Here is a 15,969-nt window from a genome sequence, read left to right on the forward strand (position 1 = left end):
CCAAAACGTTTGTTGACACCGTTTTTATGATAGGAATTTGCATAATAACTCAAAATACTATGGCCCGGTATAAGATTTATTGCCAAGAAGCTTTGTTACAAGAACAAAAATCTACCAAACACAAATTTCTTACATTTTGTGCTAAGTTTTTTTTTTTTACTAGTCCCTCAGTCCCTGCACAGTCGTTATTCGGCGCCACCTGTAGGGGGCAGCATCGCTCCAGACAATTTGGACGACTCAACCGGAAACCACCCGGGCAGAGAGAGCGGAGGCAGGTAGCAGAGAGATGGCAGCCGCGGCTGTGGCTGAGTTTCAGAGAGCAAGGTCTCTTGTTGGAACTGACCGGAATGCCTCCATCGATATTTTACATTCTATAGGTAAATATAATCGACACTAATCGGTGATGGGTTTCGAGTAGTTTGACGTTCGGACGAGAAGCCAACACTTTTCTACATCAGCTGTTCGGTTAGACAGCGTGCTAGTTAGCGCCGAAGCTAAGCTACGCCTGCTAGCCCAGTGTTAGCCGTCTCCTTCTGCTCCCTGTTAAGAGTGAGTCAGCAGCAGCATACCGGCCAGCTCTAAATGCAAGCTAATGTTAGCTAACGGCTCATTCATTTGGCTGGAAGTTTAGTGACAGCTGGCTAGTAGCTGTTAGCAGCAATGAGTCTTCACAGTTTAGGGCCGTCAAAGAAATTAGTGATTAATCTAGTGCAACATTAGCAATTAGCTTTTGGTTTTGTGTAGCATATTGTTTATCAAAACTAAGCTGCGATCCTCTTTTTGTATTCTTGTTGTGCAATTATTAGACTTATGTGGTATTCCTCGCTGTTTCGTTAGCCACCTGGCTGCATGCCATCTACACAGTCAACTCATGACATACTGTAATAGTTTAATTTAACCATAGTCCAAGACGGAAACACCAAGTTTATGACGGTGTTTTCAATGGAGTGCATCGCAGTGGCTCATGTTAAAACACTACATCATCGCATTGTGTTCACCTGTGTTTTAGTGAAGCGGGACATCCAGGAGAGTGATGAGGAGGCGGTGCGTGTTAAAGAGCAGAGCATCCTGGAGCTGGGTGGGCTGCTGGCGAAGACTGGCCAAGCTGCAGGTAACCAGAGCAGAGTGGATATTTTTTCAAAACACAATGGAAATATTTGACTGTCTTGTTTTAAATAAAATAGTGAAATAGCAGCTAATAATTAAATATTTTTACTTTATTCTCAGAGCTTGGAGGCCTGCTGAAGTATGTACGGCCCTTCCTCAACTCCATCTCCAAGGCCAAAGCAGCCCGGCTGGTCCGCTCCCTGCTGGACTTGTTCTTGGACATGGAAGCTGCCACGGGTCAGGAGGTAGAGCTCTGCCTAGAGTGCATCGAGTGGGCCAAGGCTGAGAAGAGGACCTTCCTAAGACAGGCACTAGAGGTGAGGCTGGGTGTTGTTGCAGGATGGCTTGTCAGATATCTACAGTTACTGGAGTTACTCGTTATGATGCTTGTTGAGGTTGGTTGATGGATGGTGACTATGGTTTGTGTTCATGCAATAAACACTGAAATGTTTGCTGGGTTGCTCACTTCACCAAATCTGAGTCTGAATCTCTTTAAATGTTAAGTACTTGACCTGCTTAGATTGTCCACTCTTTTTGTAGAAAAGTGTATTTCTTTTCTAAATGTTAAAAGGAAAGTTTGTCTGTTTTGAAGTGGGTTTCTGATTGAAATGTTAAGAAAAATGATTACCTGTTGCTGCAACAAGCTCAGTTAGGRGAAACAAATTTTTATGGCTAGTCTTAATGTAGCTGAGGCCAAAGTGTTGCATTTTGTTTCATACAAAATTCTGTTTCATAAATTACAATACTGTTGTCAATTTTTATTTACAGTTTTTTAAATTTAGAATTCAGTGGCCGTTTCCAGTGCCGATAGCAGCAGCAGCTAACTGTTGCAGTTCTAGTGCAGCTTAAGTCACTTCTGACAGGAATATTATAAATTCTGTTAAAATTGTTGCATAATATAAAAGTATAAAAAGGGCATTTAATAAAACATCACAAAAGTTTGAAAGAGTTGATTTGAACTGAAAATCTGGAAGTGCTCAGAGTAGCTACTGCTGTTAGGAATATCCTTGAATACTTTAATTTTGTCTTTTTTCCCCAATATTAGAGTCACAAACTGACAGCACATGTACTGCTTCTGTCACACTTGGGATTATTGTAACTGTATAGGAAACGGTGCGGTTTACAGCTCAATGTAAACATCAAACTGTTTAAAATAAATCAGAATAGCCTCACATTTAGCCACAAGTCCAAGTAGCTGATGAAGAGTCAAATATTCAGAGCAAAGGTACAAGCTGAGTGCAGAATTAGAAAACATGTTGAATTGGGACAAAAGCTATCTCTCTGCAAACTGTATTTGTGTGTGTCATTAACTCTACACTTGCAACTTTAGGGATGTTAAAAAACATTGTTTTGTTTATGAGCTCACTCGCTTTCAAGCTGACCCTGAGTTTGTCTGGTAAAACATGGTTTGTTTGTTTTTTAACCAGGATAAAGGAGATTTTAATCTGTAATTTTTCTGTTCTTTGGACTGAACGTTGTTGAACCAGGCTGCTTGGTGTTGCCACATGGTGGCAGCATGGCTGCATTGCTTGTAGTTATAGTTTGCAGGATGAAGTGTTTTAAAGGAAAACAATCTACAAGGTTAGTGGACATTCACAAGAGGAAACTAGAAAGAACTTTTCAGGACTGTTTTATGTTGGGGTCTCATGATGTTCTGTTTATGATCAGATCCAATCCAGCTGCTAAGCTTCATCATATTAGTTCAAGATCAGTGTTGTATAAAGTACCTCAAAGTGATACTTGAGTAAAAGTACAAGTGTCTTATACTTTGGTAAAAGTTAAAGTCTTCTCTAAAAATATTACTTGAGTAAAAGTCTTAAAGTATCGATATTTTTTGTACTTAAGTATCAAAAGTAAATTTCTGACACAAAATCAACTAAAGTATTAAAAGTAAAAGTACTGAGTAAAAGTGAGCAGTTAGATTTTCCAAAATGACTTCTCCAAAAAATATTTTTTCTAACGGCAGGTAACTGTGATGGGTTGTGTACTAGGGTTGGGCAATATTGGCAAAAAAAATCAATCACGATTRATTGGGGTATTTAGACGATAACGATTAATTTGACGATTAATCCCCTGGAGTCCCTGGACACCGTTATGATCTAGTCCAGGGGTGTCAAACTCCAGTCCTCGAGGGCCGCTATCCTGCATGTTTTAGAGGTTTTCCAGCTCCAACACACCTGATTCAGTGATTGAATTAACTCTTCAAATTGGGCAGAAGCCTGTTAATTACCCAGCGATCAAAATCTGGTGTGTTGGAGCAAGAAAACCTCTAAAACATGCAGGATAGCGGCCCTCGAGGACAGGAGTTTGACACCCCTGATCTAGTCACATGAACAATTTAGTGGGAAAGATTTGCTCTTCATAAAAATCTGTTCCAAATTGTGTCAAAAATACAGACTTCAGGCTGTACATCTAATTTTAAATGGTGTTAATAGATAAATGAATTACAAAACGTTTTTTTTAATGTTCATCATATTTGAAGCGGAGAGGAGCACAGAGCGGACTCTGCCTGGTGGCATTAATCGTATTAATCGTCATGTGCCAAAAAGTAATCGATTAATATTTTTCTGGCGATTTATTACGCACGATACGATTATGCCCAACCCTATTGTGTACAAGCTAATAGGGTGTCAGAATGGCATATATTTATACTTCTCATCCAACCATAATTAAATTCACTCTATCCAAGAGACACAATTTATCAGGATAGTATTTTTTCAAGTAATAACAACTCAGAATAAAATAGGAGTAACGGCTTTCTACTTCTTACCTTTTTAAAAAATGTAGTGAGTAGAAAGTACAGATAATTGTGTAAAAATGTAAAAGTAAAAAGTACACTGAAAAATAATTACTCAAGTAAAGTACAGATACACAAAAAATCTACTTAAGTACAGTAACAAAGTATTTGTAGTTAGTTACTTTACAACTCTGTTCAAGATGTGGTTCACAAAAACATCAACTCTTCCTCCAAACAGACAAAAACACTCCCAGACTGTTGTTTAGTCTTTTGTGCAATAGTGGATGAAAATTACACTTTTACTTTCTTTACTCTAAACTTCTAAATGTGAAAAGAAACTCGGATTATCTGGAAAGTCCTTCAGGATAAGTCGTGCAAAATGTCTCAAAATATTAAACATGTAGGGCAGTTTTGTTAATTTTAAACTCAGTGTTAATGTTGGTCTCAGGAGGCAGGTGCAGCATGAAGTGACATCAGGCAGATTGTTAAACAGAGTTTATATTTTCATATATTGAAAAATTAGGACACTATAAGGATTTAAGGAGTGCTCTGATTAAAAAATAATGAACCAAAAATACAATATTAATACACATAACAAAATTGTTTTTTTAATTCTCAGGTTATAAACTTTCTGACTTCATATTAAAAATCCATAACATTTAAATGTTTTATCACAAGCATTGCAATTTAAACAAAAAACAGTGATCTTACATTATTTTCTTTATGCATTAACACGTTTTTATTATTCATGACTGTCATGATGATTTTTTGTTTTTTTATTAGGCACTCAACTTGCATTTATTTAAATGTAGCAGATACGGCTGGCTGGCTGCAGGGGCGTGTCTTAGAGAGAGGCTTTTATACCAGAACACAGCCGCTGTGACAAAACTGTGGAGAAGACACGTCACCGTGGAGAGCCGTTAACAATATGCAAATTAGCCTGCAGTACCACTGCTCTACCCATATGAGCAGCAAAAACACGTTTTTAGACCAAATATTACAGATTTGAACAAATACGCACAAAAACATCAAAATTAGCACAGAAACTACTATATAACATTTTAGACACATTTTAGACAGTTTATCAGCTAAAAAAAGTTAATTTTGGGGTAAGTTACTCTTTAATATCTTTCAACTTACGCTCTGATACTTCCTCTTCTATTTCCTGTCTTTTGTTCATGTGTCTGTCTCTGAACCATACGCCACAGCTGGTCTTACTACTCTCTTGTAAATATTTCCTTTGACATTTGCTGCCATCCTTTTGTCACAAATCACTCCTACAGCTTTTCTCCATCCACCCGATCCTGCCGGGGCTTTTCTTTGCTTTACCACACCTGTTTTCCTGGACAGTAGACCCCAAGTATTTGAAGTCCTGGATCTTTGTGACCTTTGTTCCACCTACTGCCCTCTCATTCACACACCTGGTCTCTGTCTTGTGGCTGACTTTCGTTCTTCTTCTTTCAAGTACTTACCTCCACCTCTCCAAGTTCTCTTCCACCTGTTCCCTGTTTTCACCACAGAACACAATGTTCTCTGCAAACATAGTCCACAAGGATTCCTGTCTGTCCTTTAGGCTTGGGCATAATCGTATCGTGTGCAATTAATCATCAGAAAAACATTAATCGATTATGTTTTGGCACTTGACGATTAATACAATTAATGCCACCAGGCAGAGTCCACTCGCTGGTCCTCTCTGCTTCAAATATGATAAACATTAAAAAAAGTTCTGTAATTTATTTATCTATCAACACAATTTAAAATTAGATGTACAGCCTGAAGTCTGTATTTTTGACACAGTTTGGAACAGATTTTTATGAAGAGCAAATCTTTCCCACTAAATTGTTCATGTGACTAGGACATAAAGGTGTCCAGGGACTCCAGGGGATTAATCGTCAAAGTAATCATTATTGGCTAAATACCGTAATTAATTGTGATTTTTTTTTTTTGCCAATATTGCCCAACCCTACTGTCTTTTTCTGGTATCCTCTCACAGCACTCTGTCAAATGATTTTCTAAACTCAAGCAGACACAATGAAGTTCTTTCTGACCCTCTCTGTTCTTCTCAATCAACATCTTCAAATCAGAGATGGTGTTTGTTGTTCTTTCTTGATGTAAAACCATCCTGCTGCTTCAAATCACCTCTCATCCAAGTCTAATTTCTCAGCCCTCTCCCGGATATTCCTCATTGACTTAAATCCTCTGTATTGCTACAACTCTGTATCACTATTGTTCTTAAAAGCCAACACCAGCAGTTTGTTTTGCTTTTAAAGAGACCAATTATGGGTCCTAGAAAATTTTATGGTATGTCTGTGGGCTATCCAGACCATGTTCATTCAATTAAATGCAGAAAATAATTCTSAGAAAATAATTTTTCCTCCTCCTCCTCTGCTCTGCGCTCACTCTGCGTGSTGTTACCAGAGCAGGGAGCAGCAGCGGTCAAAATACCTCAGAAACTCAAAGAAATAGGCTTTAACAAGGCTTTAATAAACTAAACAATAGAGGTACATGAGAAAACGTGTTCATAACGAATGAAAAAAAAATTAAATTGTATGTGTCCATGCCAGTCTTGAACCCTGGCCTCCTACTTTCTGGTCCAACACTACCCATTGCCCTATTGGAGGCTTGTTGTGAGATGAGCTGCACATTGCACAACAACAACCGTGACGGCTGTTTAAACTGAGGAGGTGGAGTTTCACCCGGGGGTTGCTAGGTGAGGGGCTGAACGCAGGTTCCAGTGGGTCGTCGTTCGGCTTGTGACATCACAAAATGACGGAAGTTTAAAACTTGTCGTTAATATACATTAAAAATACATTTACTTACAGTAAATATGCCCCTGGGTGCTTTTCTTTGGTCCTAGGACTTTTTTTTTAAGAAGTACATACCCAAAGTTGAGTAAAAAACCTTTAAAAAGTGAATTTTGCATAATRGGTCCCCTTTTAAGAAATACCTTTAACATTTGATGAATACGTGAAATTACAAATAGTTCATTTAAAAAGTAGTTTAATAACTTGAAAGGTTTATTGACAAAGTTTGCAGCTTTTCTAACTGCAGTGTTTTCTTATTGGCTTGTCAAGGAACGTTTCCTGACCCTCTTGGTATAGAAGAAAACCTTTTTTTAATTGTTTTAGCTTATTGTGACATTTTTGACTGAATGTAGAAATGATAAAAAATAATTTACCAATTTTTCATGATTATGTTGAATCTCTTGATTTAGTTTGTTTTGAGATTAAATATTTACCTATGAAAAATACTGATGGTGTCATCTGGCAGTAAAAGTGTTTAAATCTGCACAACCAGAACTGACTGACTGGCTGCAGGTCCCACTGTCAGGAGCATGAGGGGGCATTAACACATGTAATTATTAATGATTTAACTAATTTCTCCTCTCTCTTCAGGCTCGACTCATCTCACTGTATTTTGACACAAAGTGCTACCAGGAGGCACTACAACTCGGTGAGCACAGGGTTTGTTTCTAACTCCAGGTGCTGTTTTACATGCAGCAGGAACTAAAACAGAAGCTCAAACCTTCTCTTCTGTTCTCCTGCCTCCTCCAGGCTCACAGTTGCTGCAGGAGTTGAAGAAGATGGACGACAAGGCTCTCCTGGTGGAGGTCCAGCTGCTGGAGAGTAAGACGTACCATGCACTCAGTAACCTGCCCAAGGCCCGGGCTGCGCTTACCTCTGCCAGGACAACCGCCAACGCCATCTACTGCCCCCCCAAACTACAGGCAGCTTTAGACATGCAGTCAGGTAACAAGAACGTCTAGTTCAGTGGTCTGCAGCGTTTACAGTTCTGTCCCTGATCAGTTTTAATTCATGCAGCCTACAGGTGTCCTTCCTTTAGATGACAAAATGTCCATATCCCCATTTAACAAAAAAAAATTAAAAGTCGAAGTGAATCTATACATGACGTTTTTTAAAATTATTGATCAGAGGTCTTTGTTTACTTCATCTTTGTTTCCATCAAAGGTCAACTTTTGCGTCTGTCTCTTTTTATCAAACTTACTTAGGAGATTTGATCTTTACTGACCATTAAAGGTTCAGGTTCAGATTTATTCGGGTCCCAAAAGAGCAATTAATGTTACAGCAAGTGCATAGTACTTATACATACAAAGACATAATAAAAAAGTTCAAAAGTTAAAAAAAACATGTATACAAAAATTTAAGAAATGTATTGATCCATTGGGAAGATTCCTTCAGGGAAAATAATAATCTAAGTCAATCAATCAATTATCTAATCTGGGATGTTTAAAATGTCACTGTTTCCTTTCTAAGCAATTCGGCAAAAACATTTGTTTTAATGGGATTTATGGAAAAATAACAATGTAGGATGTTGGATTAATAAAGTGGCTAAAAAACAATGAACATAACTTATCAAAATGTTAATTTTATTTTATTTTTTTGCATTATTCACAAAAAAGAATCATCAGGGAAAAAATGCCAAAGCTAGCCTTTTTTGTTGTGGTTATGAATATCAGTRGTAACCACTTCCCTGTACGTTTTTGCCTAAAAATACTCATAACAGATTACCCATAGAGCTGCAGGTTGCAGACCTCTGCTGTAGATTTAGATCTCTCAGCTGCAGGAACCTTGATGAACAGAGAGAGGGAGACATGATGCTCAGGAGCGTCTTTATTTGTGTTTCCAGGAATCATTCACGCAGCAGAGGAGAAAGACTGGAAGACGGCGTACTCATACTTCTATGAAGCCTTTGAGGGCTACGACTCTATTGACAGTCCTCGAGCCATCACAGCCCTGAAATACATGCTGCTCTGCAAAATCATGCTCAACGCGTGAGTGCTGGAGCAGAAAAACACTCAAATACTGACCTGTGGTGTCAGTGACGCCTTTTCATTTCATCAACACTTTTCAGTTTTATAGAAAGAGAATTAAGATAATGTATATTGTTGTTTTGTTTTTCTTTTTTTTTTTTAGCCCGGAGGACGTTCAGGCCCTCATCAGTGGCAAACTAGCTCTGCGATACACAGGCAGACAGGTACGTCTCTTCATTCTTGAAAGTTCATAACGGCTGAATGAGTGTCCAGCCTGGCATTTTACAGAAGCACACGACTAGGGCTGGTCAGTGTTGATCATTCTCATTTCATTAATTAATGAAGAAATGTGAGCATTTACATGCATATAGTGCCAGAGAGAGGCATGGGAAAACACTCCACTGCTCTGAAGCTCTAATCACAGAAAGTTGAAATCTGAAACTAGTCTTCGGTGGTGGGCAGCGCTAATCCAAAAATTAGCTCCACAATTTCTAAAGCGCTTATAAAAATATTTAGGTCTGCATCTTCAAAACTGCTTATGCTGTAGAAAAACTAGCGGAAACTCATTTCAAAGCACAAGTTCAATTTGACATTTACTTGCTGACAATTCATGTACAGTATATGCACAATACTGCCAACTAGCTGTGTATGAACTCTTTTACAACTTAATTCTACAACCGCCGATTGCTGGGGATGTGATTTCCTGAAACAGAACTTAGGCTTCCTGGTGCAAAAATTAACAAGTTGTTGAGGATTGCTAGTTCGGCTGCTTCTTTGTCTTTTTCTTTTGTTTGTTGTAGATTTTTCATTAAAGAAGCATCAATAAAGTAATTTTAAAACTGTTTATTGGAAAACTGAAACGATGCATTCTGGGTACTTGATGGATTGACGAGAAACAAAAGCACGGGGAACAGGAAATTAGTATCTTCCCTTCAAAATAAGAGCTTGGATTTTAAAGTTTTTCATGTTTCCAGTGGGTTTTAAAGTTTTCCAGTTCCCCTGAAACTCATCAGACTGAAGGAGTCTCTTTGGAGGAGAGACAAAACTTTTCCTTAAAGAAGAACCCATCGAGAGGACCTACTTAATTTTTCTTTTTGATTTTTCCCTACCTGGATTAGGACGTTTTCCATGTAGTTGCCCAGTTGACCACTAGATGTCAGTCTTCACGAGCATAACATCTTTAAATCATTTCTGAGTCTCTAACACCGTTGGCCGATTGCTTTTGAGCTCCAGCGTTTAAACTTTTCATTTTTTAAAAAAAGGAGCTCCCATTGTAAAGTAAAATAAATCAATACATACAAAATTTTAGTATGGATTACAAACGTTTACTGTTTTTGCTATTGCCTTCCCGCTACGTAAGCAGACACAAAGCATTGTGGGAAATCAGAACCGTGGCTCAAAGTGACAGTCAGGAAGGATGTATACCTTCGCAATAAGTGTGTTTATCTAGGAGTGGTGCTTGTTGGATAGATCACGTGTGTTGTGATTAATTGACAGCCTTACCTTCTGCTGTTCAAGATAATGATGACTGGTAGATAATTAGTTATTAGCGGTACTGCATTTTAATTTTAGAAAGCGCAAATCCGCTTATGAATTATAAAAATTACTAAGTCTGCTAATGCGCAAATGAAATATTTAGGTCCGCAATTAGCGTATTTGTGCTTTAGCGGGTTAGTGCCCACCACTGCTAGTCTTGTTACGATGGTATGACTTATGAAACCTGCGGGCTGCAGCTGGGTGAGCTGGATCACTTGAAAAATAAGCAACGTGCAAACTTCCATTTTGGTGTGGGGTTACATCTAAGCCTAAGAATGGTCACTAGAGATTATTGGGTTGTCATGTCAAAATGCAAGATGGCCGCTGTGATGAATAGGTTTGAGAAAACGTGTACAAAGAGTTCATCAGAAACTCTGTCTTGACTTTGGTAGCAGTACTTCAGTTTGCCAAAATAATGCATTAGGAAGTTTCTCTGTAGGTTGGATGGGAAAAATGAAAAAGTTCCTCATGTTACCTGTTAGTACTTAAACTGTAAAACTTTAGCAGTGAAATAACTAATGTAGAAAATGCTGTATTTTTATTAGCTGCTTACCTGTTTTAGGTTTCATCTGACTTATTTGTTTTTACTGTTAGAACAAAGATTATAATCTTGGAGGACTGAGTTAGTGCTAAGCTGTGCTGTGTTCATGGCTGGTCATAAATCCCTTGTTGGAACTCATCCGTCAGGCACAATGTAGTTGAGAGTCATGATTAAAAGATAGACTAAACACCAAATGGATCTGGTCTTCAATTGTTTTTGGTTTTATCAGTCAGATCTGGTTGCTGATGTTTCTGTCCGCAGCATTGTTCATGTTTGTTTTTTTCTTACAGACAGAATCTCTAAAATGTGTGGCACAAGCCAGCAAGAACCGATCTCTGGCAGACTTTGAAAAGGTCTGTTTTATCAGATGGTTGTATTTTTTTAAGTGGCTCTAGACTGTCAGTAGCTTCTATCTCCAACAAACGTCCTGTTTTCCACCGTCTTCAGGCACTAACAGATTACAAGGCCGAGCTGAGGGACGACCCCATCATCAGCACCCACCTGACCAAGCTGTATGACAACCTGCTGGAACAGAACCTCATCAGGGTCATCGAGCCTTTCTCCAGGGTCCAGGTAAACTCCTCACTCTGTTCAGACTGAACAGCTCTGGTTTTCGTTTATTACTGCCAAACATCTGAACACTGTCCTGCCCCGACAGATTACACACATCTCCTCCCTCATCAAACTCTCTAAGGTGAGCATTGCCCTTTTTATTTCCATCTAACACTGATCACCTGGTTCATGTGTGTGTTCTGGGTTTTACTGCTGAGCGTTTACAGTCTGACTTTGTGCCTCGCAGGGAGACGTGGAGAGGAAATTATCACAGATGATTCTGGATCAGAAGTTTCATGGTATGTCAAAAGTTTTATTCTCTGCTTAAAACTGTTTGTTTTAAATCAATGGTATTGATGGTTTGTTGGGGTCTGAGTGCTGTACCTCCCACCTGCCAGGTATTTTGGACCAAGGTGAAGGCGTGCTGATCGTATTTGAAGAGCCGATGGTGGACAAGACCTACGAGGCAGCACTGGAGACCATTCAGAACATGAGCAAAGTGGTCGACTCTCTTTACAACAAAGCAAAAAAGCTCACATAAGGTCAGCCCCAAGAATGTGTTCAGAGTTTTTATTATTATCAGAAATAAAATGAACTTTAGTTTTCTGATAAAACAGGAGGTTGATCCAGGCAAAAGTCCTCTAACAGATCAGCAACAATCACAAAAAAAAAGGTTTTTATTCAGACATAAAGTATAAGTTAGTTGATAAATCCATAAAAAATCGGGACACTTGTATTGTTTGACATTATCAGCTCATGAAAGTGTTGCTGTTCATATCTGACTGATGATCTGTGGGTTTGTGGTTCACCTACAGGAATTTAACTGCATCACAGAAGTGTTTTTACAGCATCTGAGCCAGATGAATGACAGAAAATGTGGTTTCTCTGGCTGAATGTACAGTCATGTAGAAAAGTTTGACAATCCTTTATCAATCCTAGGGTTTTATTATGTCGCAGGACAAACGGTGACTTAGACCCTCTGTCACCTCAGTCTTTGACAAGAAGGTTCAACCAGCCGGCTGCAAGTTTTAGAACAAGATGTCTGAAACATAATTTATTTGTAGCCCATATCAACGCCACTGCTGTATATGGTTTGGCAGTGCCAGCTTTATTTTTTAATACTTATAAAGCAGCAGGATGTTGTTAGCTTGATTAGTGATTTATGACAGAACCAAGGCAGCTTAAAGACGAACTCGACTTTCTGACCATGTCACAGAACTTTTCCAAAGTCTTTCCATTTCTGTTCAAACTAACGAGTGTTTGTCTCCTCAGAGGGAATGAAMTCATCTGTCATCCTGTCCGGACTGACATGGGCCAGTCAGATCTCTGTCATCCACTCACCTCAATCTGGGGAGGATGAGGAGATTACAAACACTCTACCCAGCAAGCAAATAAACTAACTGTCCAGATGATGAAGACCCTTCCCCCCAATGAGGAAGAATGTGACAGCGTGGACTCCTCTGCTCGTTCCATCCTGTCACGGTCTCTGATTGGGGTCGATAAGACACACAGTGCGCCCCCTAATGGACAACTCCCGGCACTGCACTCTCCTTTTCTGCCTCTGCTGGTTTCTACTGTATGTAAAGTTGGACAAGCCTCCCCCTGCCCCTTAACCCCCCTGTTTCCTCCAAAATTTTTCTCTCTGCGCTGGCCTTCAGGGAATCTTGTAAAATAACAAAGAATATGTATACAGTACTTAAACACACGTGTATCATACAAATAAAAATGTTTGTTGTCAGAGCKGGGTCAGAGGGTAGTCAGTGGGTCTGAATTTGTTGTTTCATTTCTGGAGCAACTCTGAAACTGAATGTTTCCTTTTTCATTGTGCAAATGTATAAAATCAATCAAAGGCCACCCCTCTAAAAAACAAAAAAGTAAATTCTTTACAAGTTTGTGAACTTGCAGCACATTTGAATTGACCTGCCTGGTGTCACAAAGCATTATGGGACAGTGAGGGACACATAACTGTTCTGTCCATTTGGAAACACAGAACGTCCTGTCCCCCATGCACTTCCTGTTTGTACATAACATTTTCCAATTGTTTTCTGTTCATTCAGGGCCCAATCACTCTGCTCCCTGGTTTTTATTTTAAGAAACTTGTAAGAAAAGTAAAACTTGCCTCTGAGAGCTCAGACGGTTCCTCTGCGTCGAGTTGGTTGCAGAAAAGGGAGGTTTTCCTGGAGAAAATGAAGTTGTACATTTCTGAGAACTTTAATTTTGCAAAGACTTTTAAGGGTTTACCATGTATGGCATAGAGGAAGACAAATGCTAATAAAAAAATAAACCTGTACATGATGTCATTTTTAGATAGTGGAAGCCTCCTAATCTTGGTGGGCTTTTCCTCTTCTCTCTTTTTTTCTGTGTGCGTGTTTGTCATATTCGGCTGGTCTGCCAAGTCATGTTAATGATGGTTGCTGCTTACTGTTCAACAAGTGTGGCTCAGATAGTTAAACACAACACCTGGAGCCCCTCAGACTGCACAGGAAACTGACAAGTTCAACAAATGAAGCTAAGCTCAACCTGAACATGCCTTCCTCTGCAGCTAAAGCTTTCAGCACATTAAACATGTAGTCCAAGAGATATAGCATGTTTATCTGCATAAAAGGTACCAGCAATTTTGATGGTACCCCATTAAACTACATCCCTTCCAGGTATAAAAAATCCATTTCTTACTAAATTTCTCCTGGACACAAAGTTAGAATTCAAAATTAATGCTAAAAGTCATGGCGTTGACCATGTCTATGGAACATCTGACCATAATCGCCAGATTTTTTGTTTCAGATTTGATTTTTTTTGGTGCCAAAATTTAAAAAACTTATCGCTTAACTAAATCCAGGTAACTAATATTGAACTTATGTGAATATTGAACCATTTTTGACTAATGGTAGAAAACTGCCTATGTTCAAAAATGTCAAAGCTTCTGTCTGTGGCTCTGTGAAGTCACCATGGCAGCACGTGAGTTTGTGATTACCCCCACAGCATTCAGAATTGGACTGACAAGAAAATCATTTTGTGAACACTAAGATTTAAACAATGCAAGTCGAGCATCACTGTGGTTTGCTGTTCAGACAGATCTAAATCTATTTCACCAAAGACACAAAGAAATACCTGATTTCTTTTAATTCAGTTTAAGAAGATTAAGGATGTTTTGAATGCATCATGTTGGTGAAGCTGCAGATTTCCAGTTTAACTTTTTTAGCCTCCTGGCCAGCAGGGTTATAACAGCTATTTAAGGGGTATGATGTATTTTCTTGACACATACTTCAATTATTTAATGAAAATGCTGTATGCATGTGTTGATCATGAAATTAGAATATCATAAAAAAGTTGATCTATTTCAGTAATTCCATTAAAAAATGAAACTTGTATATTCATTCATTACACACAGACTGATATATTTCAAATTTTTTAGTTTTGATAATAACTGACAACTAATGAAAATACCTAATTCAGTATCTCAGAAAATTACAATATTGTGAAAACTTTCAATACTGAAGACACCTGGTGCCACAAACTAATCAACTAATTAACTCAAAACACCTGCAAAGGCCTTTAAACGGTCTCTCAGTCTAGTCATGAAGAATACACACTCATGGGGAAGACTGCTGACTTGACAGTAGTTTCAATTTTTGAATGGAATTACTGAAATAAATCAACTTTTTATGATATTCTAATTTTATGACCAGCACCTGTATATAAAAAATAAACTAGACTTCACATCATAGCTTATTTAAACACCTTAAAATTGGCCTGTTTCTTTAAGAACCTCCTACAGCTTTCAGCACTTCCACTTCAGCATGTTTTCATACTAATGTTTTGTCAGGTGGGAGGAGCTATGTCCGTTAAGGCAGTGCTATGTACCAGCAAATGTTTAGGCAGCTCCGCGTGTTTACCAGGAGATTCAAGGATTTCTCAAACATGCATGAATGAGTCAAAGCAACACTGTGGTTTCATGGTTTTTGATGAGGAATAACATAAAATTAGCTAAAAAAATAATCTTGCATTATACGCCTCCTTTAAGTCCTTTTTAGCAGGAGAGAGTAGGCCATGCCCCCAAACACAAAACAGCCATGAAATATTAGAAAGACATTCTAATAAAGTCATTCTTACTGTGTTTTTTCAAACTTCCTTGCACATTTAGACAAAAAAGTTTATCTTTTTAGATTTGAACATGAAGAGAAGGCCAGTACTTGTCACTTCCTACACATCAGTATAGTGTACAGTACAAACTTTTACATATTTTTAAAATGTCTTTTAGACAATTCCTTACTAAACCTAACATAAATTCTTACAGACAGAAACCACAAACGGGTGATCCTGCCCATCAGGATCATCAGCCTAATCTGTGGTTACATATTTTAAGAGTCGTGTTGACAGTGCCTAGATTTCTAAAACAATAATCAGGTAAAGTCTAAATATGCAAATGACAGCAGTGAAAAGAAAGTGATGACAAAACCTGTTTTTACAGTCGATTGACAGAAAACATCACCTCATGGACAGAGCTCTCAATCAAAATCCAATTTAAGATTCTGAGAATCCTCCAGGAAGGTCTTTCATGGTAAAACATGTTCAGTAGATTTTTACATTTGGAACAATAATAAACTAATTTTTCAGGCTGTAAAAGTGAAACAAACAAACAAGGAAGATGTCAAAAGTGTCAAGACAGAATTGTGGAAATCTGAAACAACAGCTAAAGGAGTTGTGACAGAAGTGGGGGGATAATCA

General features: G+C 38.4%; 1 protein-coding gene across 1 annotated transcript; it reads left to right on the forward strand.

Annotated features, from left to right (window-relative positions):
- Window positions 1-223: 223 nt before the first annotated feature.
- On the forward strand, window positions 224-13,534 carry LOC106525245 (26S proteasome non-ATPase regulatory subunit 11A; the record flags this gene model as incomplete). Its single annotated transcript, XM_014019402.1, is given in 13 exon segments — window positions 224-377; window positions 1,010-1,111; window positions 1,228-1,424; window positions 7,240-7,297; window positions 7,399-7,593; window positions 8,492-8,636; window positions 8,779-8,839; window positions 10,983-11,045; window positions 11,140-11,265; window positions 11,351-11,386; window positions 11,492-11,543; window positions 11,643-11,786; window positions 12,517-13,534. Coding segments are annotated over 12 exon segments (1,269 nt in total). The 3' UTR covers window position 11,786; window positions 12,517-13,534.
- Between the last annotated feature and the right edge of the window lie 2,435 nt (window positions 13,535-15,969).

Source organism: Austrofundulus limnaeus, unplaced genomic scaffold, assembly GCF_001266775.1.
Source record: "Austrofundulus limnaeus strain Quisiro unplaced genomic scaffold, Austrofundulus_limnaeus-1.0 Scaffold220, whole genome shotgun sequence".
In the NCBI taxonomy this organism is placed as follows: Eukaryota; Metazoa; Chordata; class Actinopteri; order Cyprinodontiformes; family Rivulidae; genus Austrofundulus; species Austrofundulus limnaeus.